This window comes from Ascaphus truei, chromosome 2, assembly GCF_040206685.1.
Source record: "Ascaphus truei isolate aAscTru1 chromosome 2, aAscTru1.hap1, whole genome shotgun sequence".
Classification (NCBI taxonomy): Eukaryota; Metazoa; Chordata; class Amphibia; order Anura; family Ascaphidae; genus Ascaphus; species Ascaphus truei.
The window spans coordinates 231,235,742-231,260,113 of record NC_134484.1 but is presented as its reverse complement, the minus strand read 5'-3'; the positions used below and the strand labels follow the sequence as shown (position 1 = coordinate 231,260,113).

The 24,372-nt window shown below is 40.5% G+C and overlaps 1 protein-coding gene across 2 annotated transcripts in view; it reads left to right on the top strand.

Moving 5' to 3' along the window:
* Positions 1–24,372, top strand: part of EPB41L4B (erythrocyte membrane protein band 4.1 like 4B) — a 472,815-nt gene that overhangs the window by 334,620 nt on the left and 113,823 nt on the right. For both annotated transcript variants that reach the window (XR_012799153.1, XM_075585948.1), the window contains exons 17-18: positions 14,351–14,469; positions 20,833–20,958. Coding sequence is in view for 1 of the 2 variants with exons in the window: in XM_075585948.1 (XP_075442063.1) it covers positions 14,351–14,469; positions 20,833–20,958 (245 nt within the window). In the remaining variant the exon portion in view is untranslated. The remainder of the gene's footprint in view (positions 1–14,350; positions 14,470–20,832; positions 20,959–24,372) is intronic.

Genomic DNA, 24,372 nt, shown 5'->3' with positions numbered 1-24,372 from the left:
GAGCGACAGCGAGCCACAAGGAAGCGGGTGGTATGGATGCTCCGATGGCCGTTTAGCCATAAGACTTCTTACGGAGCATAATTGTGTAGAGCCGATGAGCACTTTTTAAAGCGCTCCATTTTCGCGCCAAAAACTCCCACTCGTGCATCACCCAATCAGAATAGGACTGTACAATTATGCGTCATCTGATGTTGGAGCACGAGAGAGACTGTGAGAGCTCTGAAACTTAGAGACATGCATCAATGTTCTTAGCCCAAATAGCAGTGATGTAACAGAGTAAGCCTTAGACACAGATAGAAAGTTTAAAAATAAGAATTACAAAAATGACAAAGTTAAAATAACGGAAACCAAGCATAGATCAATTATAATACAGAGAAACACACAGAGGCAAAACATAAACTGAGATCAGAAAAATGACAGAGTATTAAAAAGTCATATAACCAATATAAAAAGAGAAAAGAAACATAAGAGCACAGAATTGGGAAAGGAGGATTCAGAGAAACATAGCAAAGCTTAAATAATTGTTAAGCCCATCTGCACTCCTTTCTCAGAAGTATTACAGTAGTTCCATGTTGCCACCTCTAATACCGAAACGGATCTTATCAATGGCAAATGCCACCAAAAGGGAGGGATCAGAGCCGTGCACATCCCGGAAATGTCTGGCAACACTTGTAATCTTTTTAAATGCTGCCAGATCTTTAATTGCATTTTTAATATTCCGGGTGTGCTCTAAGACCCTGCCCTGAAATTCCCTAGTGGTCATCCCAAATAACTCCACAAGGACAGCTCAGATAGTAAATAATATTTTTAGAGTTACAATTGAGGAAATAATGGATTTTGTATTCTCGTATGCCTGTAGAGTTGTAAAATTTACATGTCTGCTTCATGTACCTACAGGCAGAGCAGTGACCACATTTAAAATAACCCTTTAGACCAGCCTGACTAAGGAAGGTGGTACTGTAGGTGGCAGAGGGAGTAGTGTAATGGCTCCTCACTAGCATATCTCTAAGATTGGGTGCTCTCCTACTAGTTAGACTAACCTTGTCACCCAAGATTGTACGTAAGTCTTGATCTCAAGCAGAATGCCCCAGTATTGCTGGAGAATGCACAATTAAATGTGCCAATGGGTGACAAGGTTAGTCTGAAAAATAACAAACAAAGTGAGCAAATCCAAACAAAACCTATAACATTAAAAACACAAAATGTAATGTGACCACTAACAAATATAAAGGATGTTACAAAGGTCACCCGCTAAAAAGTAACCAGTAAAAATAGCAATGCGTATTTCAAAAAGTGACAAGAACTGAAAGTATCAAAATATTTAAATATAATATAATAGTAACCAATTATAAGAAAAATATATAAATCCAAATATACTTAAATAGACAAATATAACAAATTAAAAAAATAATAACTATGAATATATAAATTAAACCATAAAACATAAAACCTAACTAATAATCTATAAATATATATTAAATATGAGTTAATACATTTAAAAAATAATATTTCAATCCAATTAAACTAATAACTACAAAAGCTGAAAATAGTGAAAATGTTAAATTATTATATATATGTAAACAATGATGTACATTCAAACGGTAATTTTATCACCCTGAATACTTTAAATTGGAACTATTAATCAGTCCAAAAATGTTTAAGTTCCCATTCTACATTAATGTCAGAAGGGTTCAAAGTATTCATGGTATATATCCAAAAACATATCTTTCTTGTTTAGTTTATTTAGTCTATCACCCCCTCTGGTGTGAGACGGATATGTTCAATCCCAGAACATGGGGACAGGACAAGAAAGGACGGGCCACTGGATGTGATAAATCCTTCTTTTTAATAAGCTGTACATGTTCTAATATTCTAGACCTTAAAGGTCTTGTAGTGCAGCCTATGTATTTTTAATGACAGCCACATTGTAAAAGATATATCACAAAACTAGTATGACAATTTATAAAATTCTTGATGCGATAATTAAATTTGCTATATGATATAGATTTGATGGGATTAGCGTATACACACATGGAACACATTCCACAAGCAAAGAAACCTTTAAGAATACCACCTAAATTGGAGTGTAAAGATCTTGAAACAAATAAACTTGGCAAAAGATGTGAAGCAAGTGTTTTCGCTTTTCTAAAAACAAATCTAGGGCCACCTTGTGTCATCGTGGCAATCTTTGTCCAATGATAAGGTTGTTCCAGTGTTTTTGAATGATAGCGCAAATAGATTGTGCTTGTCTATAGTACATAGTTATAAACATACGGCAACTCTGATCATTATCAGGATATTGGCGAGATCTGGTTTTATATTTTACATTTTTAGATTTCTGTTTGATAAGTTAATTCCTATCTAAGGAGTCAGCATGAATAAAAGCTTCATGGATATCTTTAATTTTATAGCCTCTAGCTATAAATCGATCCATTATTTCTTGTGATTGTAAAAAAACATCTCATTGTCTGAACACAATCTCTTCAATCTCACATACTGAACCTGGGGAGGCTTTTGATCAAAGACCTAGGGTGGCAACTCTGAGCGCAAAGAAGTGAGTTTTTAGAATGATTTTTTCTGAAAATATCAGTTTGAATTGTTTTGTCATTGTTGATGTACAGGCACACATCTAAATAATTGATGGTGCATATTGTGATCATAAGTGAATCTTAAATTGAAATTATTAATATTAAGATTGCGAATCAAAGTGAAAAGTGAAAAGTGAATTATCTCCCTCCCACATCAGGTCATCAATATATCTTTTATAAAAAATATGTTTACTAAATAAATTGGTGTCGTGATAAATGTGTTGTAATTCCCATAAACCCATAAATAAATTGGCATAAGATGGTGCAAAAGAAGTACACATTGCCGTGCCTAATTTTTGTAACTAAAATTGTGCATCAAATAGAAAATAATTGTGAGTAAGTAAAAATGTGATAGATTCTAATAAGAAAGTGCACTGTGAGACAGGGAGATCAGATAGATCTAAAAAGTGATGCACCGCTGAAAGTCTGTGTCTGTGTTCAATGATGGAATACAGAGAGGTCACGTCCAACGTGACCCACCTGTACTCCCTTTTCCACTGTATGTCCTGCAAAGCAACAATGAGATCTAAAGTATCTCTAATGTATGAGGGTAAACGAAACTACGTACAACTGTTCTGTTCTGTGTCTGTGACGGTGTTCTCTATGGCAAACCTGTCTGCCTTAGTTTATTGATATCTGCTTTACTCCATCTATTGTGGCACCTTACTACTCTGTTGTCGCATCTCTGTATGCAACTAGGCCGTGGTCGTGACATCACTGCTTATGATGTCACTTTAGCCCAATGAGTAGGAGCGTCATGAGTGTGGCACAGGTGCATACAGAGACTCAGCAAAAGAGTGGTAAGACGCTGCAGTAGAGATACTTAAATACTTTGAAGGGTTGACTCACACTTCCCAGTACCTATCTGCAGGGCTGGGAGGCTAGACCTTTTACCAATCTCTGACCCCTAAAGTCTAAAGAGGTACTGTATCTGTGATCAGGGTGCTCTTTCCCACAGGCCAGGACCTGGGTTGGTGTTCTGAGTGTGATCCCTCTAGCAGGTTCCAAGGGTTGCGCATGCTGGACCAGAAGATCTGGTTCCCTGGGATCTCCCTCTGGCTGCACACACTCCTTCAGTGCTAGAGTTCCCCTGCAGTTTAATCAGGAGACTTTTCTACCTGTCTGAGTAAGGTGGAAACTGGCTAATTGTCTGTAGATGCAATTAACACACTCCCCGCTGGACTCTATCTATTCAAAGCCCTTTAAACAGGGGTTAAGGCTCTGTCACAAGGCCCTTCTAAATCATTCTCCATTAAGAATTGACCTAATTGTGACCCATTTAGTTTATATGTAGCATGGTTATTCTTGCTTCTCAAATGAACAACCCTACATTTATCTGCATTAACCCTTATCTGTCATTTCACTACCCAAGCTTCCAGTCTATCCGAGTTCTTATGTAAGTAATTACACTCTGATCTCTGATTTTACTGTCTTACATAGTTTTCAGACAAAATGCCAAATTTGAGTCAATGGGAAATTTTGGTAGAAAACGGCCATCATAAGACTCATAGTGTGACATCAGCAATGATGGAAACTTTACTCTATGCCAAACTCAAGGTTATTAATAAACACACAAAAAACAATTGGCCCAGTATTGAACCTTGATCTACTCTGCTTACAACTTTACCCCCAATCTGAAAATGTTCCATATATGGATAACACTCTGCTGCTTATCCTTTGACCAGTTTTCAATCCAGGTGCAAATATTTTCACCCAGACAAATTTGCTTTATTTTTTACACAAATCTCTTGTCTGGCACCATATCGAAAGCCATTGCAAAATATAATAAGGTAAAAGAATACAGTACCTAGAGAGTAGACTACTCAGGACTGATCATTAAAGTCACAAATGGAAATAGGTGCTACACATTTGAGATACTGTATATAAAAGTATATACAGTTGTAGGGGTGTCCTGGTTTCCCTCTCACCTTCGTGCAGGGTGCATGTTGAGGGAGCGTTCGGAGGTTTCGCGGCGGCCCAGTAGCACAGGGCACCGCCATGTTGTGGGCATTACGCAATAGTCAAGCGCGACGACCCGGAGCGGAGAAAGAGTTTGCGCATGCGCAGTGTAAAGCGCGCAAACGGCTGGCCAATCATTAGGAGGTTCTGGGGTAAACTACATTTCCCAGGAGCCTCAGCAGAGCCACCCGACACCAGGGAACCAATAGGAGTGCAGGATTGCTGGCAGGCAGGAAAGGGAAGCGTGGGGGAGAGACCACGCTAACCAGATGGTAATGGAGGAGCAAGGGGAGAGGTTGGTGACCCACCTGCGTAGGCCAGATTTCCCCTCAGAACCAAGTGTATACTTTGAGTCACCATAAGCTTGTGGTGCTGCAGGGACGCCCTATAGAGAGAGGCATCTATTCCCTTACTGTAGTAGCAGATAGGGACACAGTGTCGCGGAGCTGCAGTGTGTGTGAACAGTGGTTTGGGCTCAAGCTGCTTGACATCACCAACTCGTGAGAGACTGCGCTGGATCGGCGGATCCTTTTTGAAGTCTGTTACCGGCTGCAGGAGTAGCCGGAAGGTATTTAATAAGTGCAACAACACCGGTACCATCAGGCGCTGATCCCGCCTTGGGGGAGGACTTTTTGGGGACACTGGGTTGAGTGACCAAGAGGCTGCGCATATATATATATATATATATTGGATACGTTGTGGGGTGCACGCGGTGGTGGGAAGTGACATTACTCTATAGGAGAGTGGCCGAGCCACAGATATATGTATTGCATGTCTGCCATTTATATACATCATTATTTGTGTGATATGCTTAATAGGTATAAGATAAGGTTTTGCCCTTACGTATTAGTAAATGGTTACCAAGTTGAAGTGTGTTATCATTATTCTTGCCTAGGGGAATCTCACTTATTGGGGATCCTAGGTAAGTGGAGGCGCTGCCAAGAATCTAATATTACCCCAGGCTCCCAGTTAGCGGAGGCCCAGATCTCGCTGAGCCAACAGGTACATGCAGCACTAGCAGTCGCTCTAGATTAGCAGAAAAGAGGGATACACAGTACAGTATACAGAAAGTCAGAAGTCCCAAAGATATCTTTATTCATGTGTGCACAATGAATAATCAAGTAATAATCAGTATTGTAAGTGTAAATTACAATTCTTAAAATGTAACATTTAATACATGAATCAATAAAATATATGCAACTTTAAAAGTGGAGGGGTGAAGGAGGGGGGAGAAAAGGTAGCCAGAGATAAATGTCTTAGGGGCCTATGCAGAGAGCAGCGAATTTTAAAATTGGCGAGTTTAATAAAAAGTAGCTTTTTTGGAGAGTTTTATTCTCCATATGCAGAAATGTGCGAATTCTGCTATGTTTAACATGAATGCGTGTGGCGAGTTTAAATTGGCGAGATGCGCGCTGCAGAAATGTGTTAAAAAAAATTTGCGCCTTTTTTTTCCCTTTGCTATGGCCGCAAGCGGCAGCTTCTTGCCAACTTTTTCTGGCGAGGTAAAAAGGAGACAGCCGCTAGATGCCGTTCGCGCCTCTCTGCATAAGGATATTTTTAAAACTGGCGAGATGGAGGTTCTCGCCAGCCGCGAGGCGAGTTTTAGAAATAGAAAAAAATAATTGGCGCGTTTTTCGTAACTCGCTGTTTTCTGCGCGATTTTCTCCAAAAAATGGCGAGTTTTGAAATAGCGCTGCTCTCTGCATAGGCCCCTATATGAGAAATACCACTATATAAATGGATATTTCTAATAGTAAGCAAATGAATTACCATACTGTAGATCACAGAAATTGATTCACAAAGTATAACGATACTTGTCTCAAGACAGGAAGCGAACTGCAGGGCTGAGGTAGGATATTAAATCACCGTCCTCCCTTTTTATAGGCAGGACACCAGTGACCAAGATGGTCACCATAGCTTCAGTGTGTGTGGAAGTGAGGAAAGGATTGCCAGAAAACAATATGATAGTCAGAGCTTCAGTGTGGGCTCTGACAGCACCGAAGCCTCATACAAACATCCAAAAATAATTAGCTCAATTGGATTAAAACAATTGTTACTAATCGCATGTATCAAAAGCTGATAATATCAGACCAATCGGATGTACAAATGAGATGTACATTCAAAGTCCAAATCTACATTAACTGATAATACATAGATGTCTAAATTGAAGGTTCTTAATGGAAGATTCGCAATACTATGGAAAGTATCATTTGTACTGTACAGATACTCAATTGGAGTCCTGCAGATTAGATGTGCAAATGAGATGTATATCTAAAGTACAATACCAGCAAGGCTAAGGATAGAGCAATGTCACGGTAGCATAAGACTTTTAACACCATTTATATTTAAAGGGATCAGTCAATAGGCAAAAAAACAATAATGAAATAAAATGAGGTTTTTTCGCATAAGACCTCAGAAACACACAGAAATACAAAATACAAAGAATATACACACTTACTGGGGTCTGGGGTTAAAACTAGGCTTTCCTAGGTGCAAGGTGCCTGCTTCAGCAATGGCTTACCTTGATAGGACCCTTGTCCTGACTGCTGGACCGAAATCCAGCTTGGAACAGGTAACTTCACTCCTCAGAACCAGTCCTCAGCTAGGCTAGGAGACCCTGGCATCGCAATGCCCCTCGGAAACCATACCGGCGCTTCACTGGACCAGTCCCAAGACTATGTACAAGTCTGAAAAGACTGAGAGAGAGCCAGCTCTGATCTGTAGAAGCCCCTTTTAGAGACTACTTTGACTTATGTTTTAACATTAAAGAAAAAAAGTGGAGAATGACTTCCAATATTCAAATGCTGAAACAACCATGTAGAGGTATATGGAAGATTATACAGCCACTGTCCAAGTTCAACAAGAGAAGGGGTCTCAATGCAGGTAAAATAAAGTAATGAAATTGATGAATAAGGGGTGGCTTATGGTATGAACTATCCAACCGGGGGCCATAATGCAGGTAGAAGAACTAGAGATACCTGGTGATCTGACCGCAGACACACCACCTGTAGACTCAAAATAATGTCCCAACCTGCTGCCCTTAACTGATTAGTGTCCTGGCCACCTCATCAGCTGATCTGTGTAATAAGAAAGAATCCCCGTAACCTGGATAATGTTCGGGTACACAGCTGCTGAGAACCAGGAAAGCAGGGCGCTCCTGCGCAAGGCTCTAACGGATGCCGCTACCGCTCTGCCAGCCGGTGTACACACCAACTCCTCAGCCCATCGATGTTGATGACGAAGGGGCCGCGTCCCAGTAACGAACAGCTGCACTCTGGCTGTTGACCCGGCATGCAGTGCGCTCCGGCTCGTAGATCGTCTGGATACCGCCTCCGCTGGATACTGGTGATTAGCACCTGCTAATAGTATGAGACCTCTGTGTGCTCCATTCAAAGTAGTAAGCAAGGTAGAAAAAATAATAAATGGTCACTACTCCCTTGTACCGAAACAAGCTTTGTATATTAAAAAATGAATTTTATTAGAAAAAAAGGCTGGACATCATGGATAAGACCACTCTGACGCGTTTCATCCCGACATGGGACTTTATCAAAGAGTACATTTTCTCTGGTAACAGACATTTCTAAATAGGAGCAACCCAAATCTGATTGGACAGCTATGATTAAGGCTCAGCAGATAACAATGATCACATCAAGATAGAAACATAGGTGATTGGTGACACATTAACACTGACTAGTCTGCAGAGAAAGGAAGCAAGAAAAAGTACATACATACATACATATAATGAATACACATAATGACAAAAAAAAATTTTTTTTAAAACAAAGAATATGATGTCAAGCACTATAAATAAATATTTGCATACACGTGTAATCATGGAGAAAGCTAATGGAGATATGACTAAAAAATAAGATTACAGAAAAAATAATAAAAAATTGATAATGAAAAATATTAATTGAAAAAATAAAGAATGTATAATGATACCATATATAAACTATATAAAATAATATAAAAATATAAGAAAATATAACCGAATATATATATAATACAAAAATACAAACACTGTACCCCCCATTCCCTCAATCATGAAGGAAATGTTTTAATTCCCAATCAGAATTTATCCCGAGAGGATGGAGAATACTGAGAGTGTATATCCAATACATCTCTTTTTTATTGAGTGTACTCTCTCTGTTACCACCCCTGGGGTGACAGGGTACATGTTCTGTGGCAGAAAAGGAGACATTTCCAATGCCCCCCTAGGGCACTGGGAAAAGTGTCGGGACACTAGATGAACTAAATCTTTCTTTCTGATTAGATGAGTATGTTCAGCTATTCTTAGCTTAAGAGGTCTAATAGTGTGACCCACATATCTGTGGCCACATGCACAAAAAACAACATAATCAACGAAACTTGTATTACAGTTAAGAAAGTTCCTAATATAATACTTCCTAGCACCATTAGCATAGGTTATAAATTTAGCAGGTAGTGCATATTGATACATAGAGCAGTTAGCACAGCTAAAGAAACCCTTTGGTACAGTTGTAACATTAGGAAAACTTGAGTTAGAGTCAAAAAGACTTGGTGATAGGTGAGAGGCCAAAGTTTTAGCCTTACGAAAAGTGAATCTAGGTCCACTTTGAAGTGAAGTACCGATATCATCATCCAATAGAAGTGTGTGCCAATGTTTGGACACAATGTTTGACATTTGAGATGATTGTGAACTATAAGTAGTTATAAAAAATGGACTCTGTGTATACGATGACATTTTTTATTGTTAGACTTAGATCCAGTTTTCCGAATAAGGACATCTCTATCCGTAGTGTCAGCTTTATCAAAAGCTGCCAGTACTGCACCGACACACTTTATTCGAGCAAATACCCAGTTTGTACCTGGCAGATACCTGGAATGCGCCGCTCCTCACCTCTGACAAGCCCCGTTGCGTTTGCCTTCCCAGCCTGGGTTCATGCCTGGCTGACGGGCGGCTGATCTGTTAAATGATAATGATTAGGATTTAATAGGCTGCAATGCTTCGCGTGTCTACCAGATGGCATAAATTCATGAATTGTAATGCAGTATATATATATATACTGTGCAGTATTGCAGCCAGCGGGAGTAAAATGCTTCAATCCCTGCCTGGAAAATAACCCAATGCACTCGGGCAGAAAACAGTCACAAACCTCAATACACCCGGGTATACCCGAATTCGTGGGACTAGCCGAGCTCGAATAAAGTGTGTCGCCAGTGTATGTCTTTTGCAGAGTAGCCCCTGGCCAAAAATCTGTCAGACATTTCTTTAGACCTTGACAGAAAAATAAAAACAAAGGGCCTCATGCTGAGAGGAGCGCTAACATGGAAAGCGCCATGTTTTGCCGAAATCTGCCTTTAGAAAGGCAGAAAATGGCGAGTTTTAAAAAAAGCGCCATTTTTTTTTTCCCCTCTGAATCTCGCCGCGCGGCTGGAGAGAAAAGAATTCTCTCCAGTGTTGAAACCGGCCGTATTCAGAGAGCAGCGAACGCCATCTAGTGGCTGTTCGCGGCAAAAAAATGGCGAGATTTTCAACTTTTTTCCTCTCCACCAAGCAGCTGGCGCTCCGCGGCCGGTGGAGGAGAAAAAAAAAAAAAAAGCGATTTTTTCCCCAACAGTTTCAACAGCGCTCATAGCGCTGTTTGAAACTCTCCATATGCAGAAAGGCAGTTTTATGCCCTTTCTGCATATGGAGATAAAAACTCTCCAATAAAGCTAAAAATGTTCCCCCTCTCCAATTCTGAATAGCGCTGCTCTCTGCATGAGGCCCAAAGTCTCTTCAATCTCATAAATTGAGATCCAGGAATATTCCTAATCAATGACCGAGGGTGACAACTCCGTGCATTCAGAAGCATATTCCTGGAATTCTCTTTCCGATATATATCCAGACTGATATGCTTCTCAATGCACGGAGTTGTCACCCCCAGTCATTGATTAGGAATATTCCTGGATCTCAATTTATGAGATTGAAGAGACTTTGTTCTAATAATTATATTTTTCTGTCAAGGTCTAAAGAAATGTCTGACAGATTTTTGGCCAGGGGCTACTCATATTCTTTGTTTTCATTTTTTTTGTTTTGTCATTATGTGTATTCATTATATGTATGTATGTATGTATGTATGTACTTTTTTCTTGCTTCCTTTCTCTGCAGACTAGTCAGTGTTAATGTGTCACCAATCACCTATGTTTCTATCTTGATGTGATCATTGTTATCTGCTGAGCCTTAATCATAGCTGTCCAATCAGATTTGGGTTGCTCCTATTTAGACATGTCTGTTACCAGAGAAAATGTACTCTTTGATAAAGTCCCATGTCGGGATGAAACGCGTCAGAGTGGTCTTATCCATGATGTCCAGCCTTTTTTTCTAATAAAATTCATTTTGTAATATACAAAGATTTTTTCGGTACAAGGGAGTAGTGATCATTTATTATTTTTTCTGCTATGTTTTAACATTGACAGAGCCTTTCAGCCACTCAGAGCGTGGGAGTATTTTCAGCAGCCAATCAGAGCAGGGGTCATCTGGCTGATGAGGTCAGAGGCAGGGGGTGTGTCGAAACAGCTCAGGATGCCCCGTGGGCAGAACATATGTTCTGGCCCATAGGAAAAGCACCTACGATCCCCATCTTTTCCTTAGCCAGCCCATTGCCTCCCACTGGGCAGTCGCCACTGCGTCCAGCAGACTAGAAGGTTTCCCCCCAGGGGGTCTCTGTTCTCCAGAACCAGTACTCTGCCCTGCCCCATCCACTTAGCACCCCGACACCTCTCAACATCCAGTCTCCTCCTTCATCTAGGGACTCTATGCAAACTAGCTGGCACCTTAACCATATGCCTGGGCTGTCTGTATAGAACTTTATAGTAAACGCAAAACATGATATAAAGTACACTTCATTACAGAATATACTTTGGGGGACCTTATACTTATAAGGGAAATAACTTGGGGATATTTGGGCTCGAAATCCAGGAGTCTGGGGGTCACAGGGAAGCTCTGGTGTAATTCACCCTGCGTACTGGCAAATCATGCCTGCTCGCTGGGGAGAATTAAACGACTACCAGCAACTTTGGCCCCCCAACTTCTGCAACCAAAATAATTGTATTTCCACCCAAATATCCCTCCTAAAACTGACACACAAGAAATTTCACAGTTCTAGGGCTAAGGGAACATGAAATAGGATAAAACAGGGTCATTTTATTTTCCAGCAGGTATTATCCCTGGTCCCTGGCTTATGGAGGTACCAAGGACTCCACGGGTTCAGGGGTAACCAGCGGGCTTAACCTTTATTAGATAGTCTGGTTACCCCCTTCCATCACAAGCAATGCAAGCTGACTTATCCTGAAATAGATATCTAGACAAGGGGTGCACAAACGTTTGGCCCTGTGCCTCCCTGCATGCTCAGCCCCAGTGCTCGCACCCTCCCCCCTCCCTACCTGGTATCCGGCATCAAATGACGCCGTGGGGGCATGTGACATCACAGGTCATTTGACGCCGCGTTGCCATGGTGACGCATTGCCTAAAGCTGTCGGAGAGCAGGTAAGTGAGTTACAGAGGCATTGTACACTCGCTGGCATTTAGTTTAAATGCTTTTGGGAAGAGCGCTGGACCTCGGTAAACGCCGTGCCCCCCAGTTTATGCACCCCCGATCTAGACTATTAGACACACAAGGCTCTAGTGGGAGTAGGAATGTTGTAACAGACTACAGTGATCTCCCAGACTCTCGCTGCCCTAATCTCCACCCTCCGTGATGGCTGACATCACACTAAGAAAAATCACCAACATGTGCTTTGATCCAACTATAACTTTATCAAGGGTGGTTAGTTTTTGCATGACCTTGCCCTCATAAATCCATGCTAAATATTACTTATAGTTTTATTCGATAAGTGTTCTTGAATATTATTCCTTACAAACTTGAAGTAACTTCTGCACTATTTATGTATGGTGTTTGGCGACTGAAAGTGTAGAATTGGACCTCAGTGGTCAGAACAGCAGGGAGTAGGTGAAGGCATTGTCAGGGTCACAGCCAGGGGTCCAGGGCAGGCAGCAATGTATCATAGTCGGGTCACGAGCAGAGGTCAGAGAGAGGCAGCACGGTAGTGTCGTTGATTTAAAGGTTGGGGTCGGTAACAGGGAATTCACAGAAACAGAGCACAGGGACAGAAACTCGACAAGCCGAATTACTGGCAAGGAACTTTAATAAATGAACTAGGACTCAACAGAACAAAGAACAGGGGACTATGGCAGAAACAGGCTATGGCTGGGTGAGTCTCAGAGCATACAAACAAAGGCAAAGTAGATCAGAAGACAAGAGATGATAAAGGCAGTAAAGACAGGAAACTGTAGGAGCACAAAGAGAAGACAGAGGAAGTCCCAGAAGCAGCAGCACACCTGGTGGACAAACAAGGGAACTGTGAGAGAGGGAGACAACTAGAGATACAGCAGGGCCCCGCTTCTCGGCACTCCGCTTTTCGGCGATCCGCCGATACGGCGGCACCGAGAAGGGGGCCGCCATGTTGGAGCCTAAGTCGCGAATGGGTGGGTGCGCCCAGCGCGCATGCGCAGACCATAGTTTGCACGCGCATATCGTAGTTTGTGGGCGCAGACCATAGGTCGCGCATGCGCAGAACGGAAAATCGCCGTATCCGCTTTCCGGAGATTTCACTATACGGCGGGCCCCTGAAACGGAACCCGTCGTATACCCGGGGCCCTCCTGTATGTGTTTAAGGGAGGATACATTATTAAGACTGCTACTACAGTTTAGACCTCTTTTGTAGCGCTGTTTTCATTGCCATTTATATCGCTTCGTCATGATATTTGGATACATTTTGCATTAATAGTATCCTGTACCATTGTGTTCCACCAGGGTTTATTTCTATGCTACATATGTAGCTGTTTTTTCCTGCAGTCTTATTACTGTGATCCTACTGTGGGGTATTCTGCTGTTTCCTGCCGGCAGGTAGGCATCCATTTATTTTAGAGGGGACTTCATGCTACCCCTCTTTGATTTCATGGATACCTTTAATTTGATTGGTCATTTGTGTGTGTGTGTGTGTGTGTGTGTGATGATATTTTCTAGTAGTGGTTACATCTACAGACACCATTCACATGTCACTTCATGAACTATGCAGCATTTAACTGCACCAGGGATACATTTACAGGCCACTCAGACACGGTTGGATATACAGTATGCTTTTTAATTGTATTTTATTATGTATGTCTCTCATCACTGTTACAAATAATTTTGATATTTTTGTGCTGACAACCATGAGTGCCCCTATACTGTATGTGGAGTTTCTGCAACCCTTGTATTTTAGGAGTTGCATTTCATTTTTGGTGCATAAACTAGATATGTGTGTCAGGGATGTTCATGACATAAAGCTTAATGATCTGTAATTCCCTGGTTTTGATCTGGCTTACGATATATATATATATATATATATATATATATATATATATATATATATTTATATACCATTTCTGCTTTACATTTTGACAATCATGTGGTACTCAGCCAGTGAAAATTGAGTTATTGAACATTAAATATAATGGTCTGGCTATGACTAACTTAGCTCCTTAAGAGCCCCTAGGTGCATGCCATGGGGTTTAGGTGCTTTATATACATTAAGTGTATTCTTTCTTGAATGGTGCAGGGCATCAATTATAACGCTGTTAGTGCACTCTGAAATCATATCTCTAATAAATGGATTTCTCAAAGAAGAAAATCGCATTAATTTCTATGTGTGTTTAATACCGGCATTGTATTTTGACTGGTACTTGCATTGATGTTTGTCCATAAGAGATTTATTTTCTTTTTCTGAATACCTTTTAGAGGCGTGTTCTGGAGTTCCCATTCTCTATGAAGATGTTGCAGTAAATATCAAGAAAGCAGAAGTTGAAGCAACAAAGATACCTGTACCATGGCCAGCTTTGCACATCAATATAAACAAGGTATAGTGGACTGTGAAACATATAGTTTTCAGTTGTAACTAGAAACAGGATTATTAGAATTATATACTGTATACTGTAGAAAAATATATTTTTTTCATTGTTGGAGCCTCCAAGACATACATAACGTCAGGGATCGAGTTAACCCTTCAGTCCCTTAATGACCCAACCACTAACCAATCAGACACAGACTCAAAAATTGGGGTAAAATGGCACAGATTTAATTAGAAAACATAACAAAAATACCAGCAGGGTCAGATTGCACCCACACATGTTTTAATCCATTTGCATCATACAGATGCCAAAGCCCACCAGCCATACTGGCCTAGTAGGAGATATATAAATGACCTTTTCCTCCAGAAATATATGTAAGCATGCAGTTAAGTGACGAAAGGATAGTTTAGACAATTTATTGAATATACAAAAGATCGACAGACCACAACGTGTCAGGGTTTTAATCCTTTTTCAGAATAATACCCCATAACATTCTGCTCTGTCGATCTTTTGCATATCCAATAAATGGTCTAAAAGACCCCATTTTCACTTAAGAGTGCGTACATCTATTTCTGAATGAAAAACTTTATGCAGTGATGGTTTGTGGGAGATCCCGTCATACAGATACTCAGCACCGTGAGAAATATCTTTGAAAATCCTTCTACTTCCTAAGAAATCATAACGGGCTTATAAGGCAAATATATAATCTTCTGGATGTATAAAATAACCCCAGCCAAACCAGAAGGACATCACCAGACTGGCCACAACAGCCCAGCAACACCTTCCCCACCTTATTTCCAACTGGATCACTGATCCATCCTTCCCACGTGCAATCTGAACACTACCCCACCCGCCAGCTATGACAAATAAACAGCCCAACCAATTTTATTTTATTTCTCACTATTTTTCTTTTACTTAGAAGTTATTTTTCATAGTTCTCTTTTTAATTAATAACAAAGTTACAATCTTAGCAAATATATTAAATACAACATTAACAGTTACAACCAAAACCAACAGCGAGGGTGGAATCCTAGTGGCCACCAGCATCAAAACATAGTGAGTACTTGCTTTCGTAGGCTGCGCTTATAGTGTTGGCGACGCGACGTCGCCTGAAAACGAATGTATTGCCGCCGTCGCGTGCACTTATAGTAAACGCGACCGAGCGACGGCAGCGATGCAAAATTTGTTAGCCGGTCAAGTGGCGACAGCCTCTGAACCAATCAATGACCTGGTCACCCGCGACGTCACCACAAAGAGAATTACAACTTTCACTAGCGGCGACGGTGACGTCAACCGTTGCGCACTATAAGCGTGGCCTTATACTCCCCTCTATGCTCCCCCCCTCCTCCTCAGACTACCACATTTCTTTAAACCTTACTAGCCATAACTTGGGGCCTCAACCCACCTGACACCACCCCCCCCTCCTTCCATCATGCCACCCTTACAGGGGGCTACTAACTTTGAAGCAACTGCAGAAGCCATAATGGGCAAAATGGGAAATCTCCTATCACTGAAATTTAGGTGAAACATTGCTCTTCATTTTTGATTATTTACATTGGGCAGAAATATCAAAAGATATATATTTTTATATGTCAGCAATAAAAGGATTATGTGGTACTTACTTTATTATTGATGGCCATCCGTCTTTGAACTTCTGTCAATAACTGTGTTCTACGTTTGTTTACTTGATATTTACTTTTCTATCCGGAATATTTTCATTGATTAAAGTTGGCAAAATCATTTTAGAAAGCACGAAAGCAGGACAGACCTTAATACAAGCAAAAATGGGTATACAGCGTACAGCCACAGAGAGTCAGTGTCAGTTTAATGATAAATTAATTTATTTAGACAAACATGGTAAAAAAAACAGAGGTCTAGTACTCTCCTATGCATTTTGTGCGCAATGGCACTTTATCAAGGTGCACGAAACGCATAAGAAAGTACTAGACCTTCGTTTTTTACCATGTTTGTCGAAATAAATTAATTTATCATTAAACTGACCCTGACTCTCTGTGCCTGTGCGCTGTATACCCATTTTTGCCTATATCTGGAATCTACAAACGGTTGCACGCTCTCGTGGGAGACACAGATCAGGGAGAAAAAAGTGAATACGGAGTCTTATTATCACATTTTTCTCGGGACTATCCCAATGAGGCTTTCAAGGGTGGATTCATTTTTCACAAGCTCACTGCTTTCGGGGAAATATTGTCCCTTGCCATAGACATTTTTTGAGACTCCTCACTGAATATTATGAATATGCAATTGTAACGGTGTTTCCCAAACCCGGTGAGAGATCTGGCCATTACTAAATGTGGGGTGCATGATACCTGCTAGAGGGCTGAGCTGTCCGCCGTTGGCAGTGGGGCACAGGATTAGGTTTCTGGGGTACATTACCCCCATGGTTCTAGTAGTGCAGCTCCTCCATCTGCCGCAGGCTCCAAGATGAATGGAGCGATCTCCTACAGTAGAATTTTCACTCTCCTCCCAGTAAGATCACACATCAGGCTCCTGCCTGATATATGCAAACAGGAACAGTCTTTATTGATACCACCACAGCAGTGGTCTGCTCAATCACAGCTTCTCAGGTCAGCTATCCACTGGATGATAGTCCCTGGACAACCACTACAGGTCAGGGCCCCAGCAGCTGTCCTAGCTCTGCCCAACTCCCCTATCAGGAGTCAGGGTATACAGTAGGTCTACACTCGCTCTCCCCCAAGGGGAAGAGGAACAGGTAAGGCCCCAATTTCAGGCTCCCTTTGTGCAACCTTGCCTCTCTCAGGAAAAGAGACACACTACTGAATTTGGTGCGGTACTACCTTTTAAATACAGCCAGGAAGAGGGCACCAGGTCTGTCCCATGATTGGACATACTCAGGCCTGATGTCACCGCCTCCCAATTTCAATCAAGTGCAGCACCAAGTGCTTGCCAGTACAAGGGCACATTAGTAGCTACAGGTGGCATGGCTATACAATCATAAATTATATGCCTTACCCCTGTATTTTTGTGTCTCCATTTTTTGAATAGGCAATATATATAATATAATTACATGATCGAGCACTTGAGAACCAATACCACTGCATTTTGCAATATTCTACAGACCAGAATGACACCCACTAAGATACAGTATGTAAAATACAAAACCCTGTTTCTTATACCAAAGTGGAAGCACTGAGGGCCACATGCACCAAGCTCTGTCAGCCTATTTAAATAACGTTAACTAAAATTAATGCTAGGTTAATCCTTATGCAATAAAGAGAATAATGTTATGATAACCTTTAGTTAACCACTGAAATAATGTATCGATACATTTCTACGGATGTTAGGGTAACGTATATGCAAATAAGATGCTAATGACCCGTTAGCCTAACATCGCAGATCTTCTAAACTCTGTTAAGGTTAGTGCATGGAAATAACATAACGATAAATAGGTCACACCTCACCTTGCCATTAATCACAACAAGACCATGATTATCCTTTATTTCAGTCAATAGGCTATAATGACAAAGGGATGTAAAATGTGGTACCCAAATATATTATTTTGGTATGGTACTTCGCACTTTCCATTGAAATGCTTATGTGTCAGACTAAGATATATATATATATATATATATATATATATATATATATATGTAGAGTTATCAGTACCGTGTTAGCCGAGCTTCAATAATCAAAAAATAAATAGATGATACCGTTCTGTGGCTAACGAAATGCTTTTATTTGTGCGAGCTTTCGAGATACACTGATCTCTTCTTCCGGCGATGTTACAATGAATGAAGCAAGGATAACTTAAAAACAGTGTCTCTTGGAATGTTATCTGTGCTTCTCCTTCCCCCGGTGTGGATGTGTTTTATGGCTAGAGGTGTCAAAGGGTAACTGAAAGCAAGTGAAGAAAGAGTGTGTATGTGTATCAGTGTGAATAAAAATGAATGGAGAGCCCACAGTATAAACAGTGCTCTACACAAGGTGTGTGTGGAGTGAGAGGGATATAAATGGTGTGGGTGGGTGTGGAAATGTGAGAGTTTGTAGCACAACTAAAAGTGTGTGTGGATACTATGTGGTCCCTATTGGTGTATATGGATGGAAAAATAAGGAGTATTAGTATGTGTGAGAGACAGCTGTGTGTGCATACATATAGCACAGTATGTACAGACATGGCCTTTAGCGCTCATGGGAAGAGAGTTCGCTAGTGTCAGTAATGACTCATAAAATTTCGATCTCTGTTTAGGCCACTGCTAAGTGTCCCGAACAGTTGCATAAATTTGTATTCATGCAACCGTCTCTCTTTTGGGGTTTTAAGATTACCTTTGAGTATGGCAACCCTCAGATCGTTCATCTTATGGCCAGAGTCAGAGAAATGTTCGCCAACAGGACTGTCTCTTGTTCCGCGTGTAATGCTGTGGCGATGCAGGTTCATTCTCTTGTTTAGCCCCTGTCCTGTCTCACCTATGTAGTAGCAGCCCCCTGGGCATTTCATGCACATGATGAGGTACACGACATTGCTGGAGGAACAGGTGAACACTCCTCTGATTTTGTATTCCCGATTCTTGTGTGGTATTTGTATTGTGTCCGCTGTATAGAGCATTGCGCAGGTTTTGCATCTTGGGTCCTGGCATGGTTTTGTCCCGCATTGAGTTGTACTGCTGAATACTTTACTTCTCACCATAATATTCTTGAGATTATGGGGTTGTCTGTATGATAATAAGGGTGCTTCAGGGAAGACCTGTTGCAGTCTTGTATCTTCCTGGAGGATGGGTTGTAGTTTCCTGGCGATCTTGCGTAGGTCTCCTAGGTGTGGGTTATTCAATAGGACAGGGGCTAAACAAGAGAATGAACCTGCATCGCCACAGCATTACACGCGGAACAAGAGACAGTCCTGTTGGCGAACATTTCTCTGACTCTGGCCATAAGATGAACGATCTGAGGGTTGCCATACTCAAAGGTAATCTTAAAACCCCGAAAGAGAGACGGTTGCATGAATACAAATTTATGCAACTGTTCGGGACACTTAGCAGTGGCCTAAACAGAGATCGAAATTTTATGAGTCATTACTGACACTAGCGAACTCTCTTCCCATGAGCGCTAAAGGCCATGTCTGTACATACTGTGCTATATGTATGCACACACAGCTGTCTCTCACACATACTAATACTCCTTATTTTTCCATCCATATACACCAATAGGGACCACATAGTATCCACACACACTTTTAGTTGTGCTACAAACTCTCACATTTCCACACCCACCCACACCATTTATATCCCTCTCACTCCACACACACCTTGTGTAGAGCAATGTTTATACTGTGGGCTCTCCATTCATTTTTATTCACACTGATACACATACACACTCTTTCTTCACTTGCTTTCAGTTACCCTTTGACACCTCTAGCCATAAAACACATCCACACCGGGGGAAGGAGAAGCACAGATAACATTCCAAGAGACACTGTTTTTAAGTTATCCTTGCTTCATTCATTGTAACATCGCCGGAAGAAGAGATCAGTGTATCTCGAAAGCTCGCACAAATAAAAGCATTTCGTTAGCCACAGAACGGTATCATCTATTTATTTTTTGATTATATATATATATATATATATATAAAACATAAAGATATTCAGGGCACTCTAATTGGGCAAAAGTAGGACAAATAACTTATCTTAATAGAGCAGGGTGCTAACAGTGTAGCTGGGATCACCATCAAGCGACAACGATAGATAGACTATAAAAAAAGATCTGCAGCACTCTCTGGTAAGTTTCCAATGCTATCACACTATTTTCCTAGCAGATAGAGGACAGAGCCCAGAGGTTAAGAACCTTGGGCTCTGTCCTCTATCTGCTAGGACAATAGCGTGATAGCATTATGCCTAGTGGGGTAGTACCCACAGAAAGGCTTGTTGTTGGTGCAAGAGCAACGATAGAGCAGTCCCCTCCCCATCCCCCCGCACCCCCCTAGTTTGGTAACCAACCAATCTTGTACAGACAGGATTTTACTTTTTAGAACAAGCAACTGCTAGGGTTCCGGCGGTACCAGAGTGCCCTCTGCCTCTGGCACTTCCACGTCATGTGACACATCTTGTTTGAAACAGAAGTGGAGGAGCTCAACTTTCATTTGGATAGCAGCGACCAGCCCAATTTCCCCCTTGAACACGAGCAAGTGCCATGACGTACCAGGTACTTCACAAGGACACTGAAAAGGTTAAGGTAATTAAAAATCCTGAAAGTATGTTCCTGAGTTTCACTTATAATCAAATGTAATTGTTGGTTTCAGTTGCTTTTTATATATTGAAAACAAACTTTCTAGTTTGCTACAGAGGCCTCAGCATGTCTTGGCCTGAACACCATGCTTTCTGTGTTTTTCTTTATAAAAATATAGGGGGAAGACAAAAAAGTACCTGAAAAGACTCTTCACCCTCCATTATCTCCTTCAGCTGTACCTGATCACATGAAGTGCAATATACTTAAAGCACAGATTGATGCTGCTTTCAAAGTTGGAACACAGGTATGTCAAAAAATATATATTTCCTTTTTGGTAATTGAATTTAGTATTGAGAGTATCAGGCACATTAGACAGACCCCTTCCCTTCATTACTATTGATTGATGCTAGAGTATTATAGCAATAGATGCATCACTGTAACTTCATATGTATTATATCATTATATGTATAGCCCCATTCATGTACCGTACATACATAGCACATACACAGCAGCTATGTATCTTTATTTTTATAGCGCCATTAATGTACATACTGGAGCACTTCACAGCAGTTATGTATGTATCTTTATTTATATAGTGCTATTAATGTACATAGCGCTTCACAGCAGTAATACACGTGTCTTAATCATATAAATAACATATAGTACAAATAACACATAATGGGAAGAAATGCTTCAGACATGAAAGTGACATTTAGGAAAAGGAGTCCCTAATCTAATCCAGTAATCTAATCCAGTAATCACATCATATTTCATTTTTTCAAGACAAAAACTACTTCTGTCTTAAAATTAACATTAAGCATATGTTTATTTGTTTGTTCACTTACAAATACAGGCTAGCAAATCATTTTTTTTGTATTACTTCATATGTAAAGACAGACAAATGTGTTAAACTCCGACTTCCTCAATATGAAATGTTCTAATATAATTGGATCCTGCTAAGAATGTAGATGCCATTTGTCAAGGGTGCCACTTAATACAGGATTCCTTAATTAATTAATTCCCACTTCTCATCAGTTAACATCAGGTGCTCAGTGGGGTAGACATGCTGAAATCTAGTAATTACATTTTTAGTAAACATGTTTCTAAAATAATGTTTGGTACTGAATGTTGCAATATTACAAATAACCACATTACATGCACACAGATCATAAGAATGTATTCATATCAATAAACATATGACACAATTACTAATTACACGCGCATTGCAGAAAAAGATCTAGTGACACATTTTAATATAAAAATACAAATATAGAAATATAACCCGGCGCATGTGTACATAAATTATGTGAATAACCAATATGAATATATAAACCATAAAGGGATATAAGTGACTAATATGAGTAAAGTCCTTTCTTCCAGACTTGAGTGATTGACGCATGGGGGATGGACTCAGTTCTCAAAGCACATAGAGAAGATGTTCCTCTTCACAGCAAATACTGTCCTATAGATTGAGACATAAATCGGGGAAAAACATTGCGCAGTATTGTTTTTCAGCAATGAAGCCCTCACAAATGAAACTCAAATAAATGCCCACTTACTAGAGGTAGGTAGGCAGCATGCAGTGGAGAGAAACTGTATATGGTGTCTTCTAAGTCCAAAGGTTTTCAGGGTAACACGAACCCCACGTGGTGTCCCCAATTCCGATGGATATAAAAGGAACCTCCTTCTCAGGAAAGATGTCTCCTGAACCTGTCCCAGGACTCCTGTATCTTAATTTCCGACAAAAGGATGAAGAGAAACAGAGGATTGCGCAATATATAAAAACTTTAATGACGCCTCCAGAACTAAAACAGAATAATACACACAAAAAACGTGAGTTTAAAATCAAATTAGAAGTTCTGACCCGGCACACACATCAGCAGTACTCAGTCTCTGTTAGTCCTTGCCGGTAACGCGTGTACCTCGCGTTGTTCTGGCGCGACCGTGATAACGTCACATCTCCGTTCCAGACTGGTAGTCAGATGAGTGTCCAGGGCAGCGTCTCCTTAGGCTCCTCCCGGACAGTATTTGCAGTGAAGAGGAACATCTTCTCTATGTGCTTTGAGAACTGAGTCTATCCCCCATTCGTCAATCACTCAAGTCTGGAAGAAAGGACTTTACTCATATTAGTAACTTATATCCTTTTATGGTTTATATATTCATATTGGTTATTCACATAATGTATGTACACATGCGCCGGGTTATATTTCTATATTTGTATTTTTATATTGTTTTTGGGTATTTTTGAGATAATTCCCTTAGTAGATTACCAGGCAGCTTTTTTCATGCACTGCACTGTTTATAGCACATTTTTCTAGCGCTTGTTTTAGTATTTTTTTATTGCGACACATTTTAATAGGTGGAAAATGTTTGCCCTCAAATTTCGGGAATCATGCCGCATTGTTTTCATTGCCCCCTCTTTACCTACACTATGTTGTTCTATGTACAAAGCAGCAGTACACCTACTGGTACCTGCAGAAGAACTCTCTGAGGTTTGAAAGCTTGTATAATCTAAACCATTGTTGGTTCAATAAAAGTCATCATACAACCTACATTTTTTTTCATAGCTCCTAAAATAAGGGAACAATGCGGCTAAAGAAATATTTCGGCAGCAATGCATCATGAAAACCAAATGGTGCATGTGCAGTTTAGTTTGCAGCCCCAAGTAACATCAAAATAAATTACTTTGTTTTCCTATGCCTCATTTCTCCATCCGACAAATGTTCTTTCAGCCTTTGTTCAATAAAAGCGGCTATGCAGTATCTTAGGGCTGAAATTTAAGCATGACATGAACATGTGAATTTTGCTTTTAAGAAAAAAAATTTGAACAACATCACTACATAATTGGAGTTCTCTTTTTATACAAATATGTGACTTACATTGTTAGAAAAAAAAAAAAAATCCCCCTGCTTTCTATATTTAGCTTCAGTTGAAACCTAAGCATCAGATTTTATATTACAGTATTTAACCTTGCATTGGTATTGTAAACTGGTATTACTGTAGGTTTAAATCAATCACGCTTCAAATCTGAATTGTGGAAACATGCAAAATGTGGTTATAATAATACATCTTCAGTATAAAATATTAAAACATTTAGGGGCCTATGCAGAGAGCAGCGCTATTTCGAAATTCGCCATTTTTTGGAGAAAATCGCGCAGAAAGCAGCAGAAAATGGCGAGTTCCGAAAAACGCGCCAATTTTTCTTTTCTATTTGTAAAACTCGCCTCGCGGCTGGCGAGAACCTCAATCTCGCCAGTTTTAAAAATATCCGTATGCAGAGAGGCGCGAACGGCATCTAGCGGCTGTTCGCGCCAATAAAATGGCGCGATTGTCTCCGTTTTGCCTCGCCAAAAAAAACTGCCGCTCGCGGCCATTGCAAAGGGAAAAAAAAAGGCGCGAATTTGTTTTAACACATTTCTGAAGCGCGCATCTCGCCAATTTAAACTCGCCACACGCATCCATGTTAAATATAGCAGAATTCGCACTTTTCTGCATATGGAGATTAAAACTCTCCAAAAAAGCTACTTTTTAATAAATTCGCCAATTTTAAAATTCGCTGCTCTCTGCATAGGCCCCATAATATGTGATGTACAGTATTGTTTAAATGGATTTGTGCTATTGTTTTCACATTTCAAACTGGTAAACCACTTCTGGTACATATTTACATAGACACACTTTGTATGACTTATGGAGTGCATTAAAAGGTTTTGCCTGCATT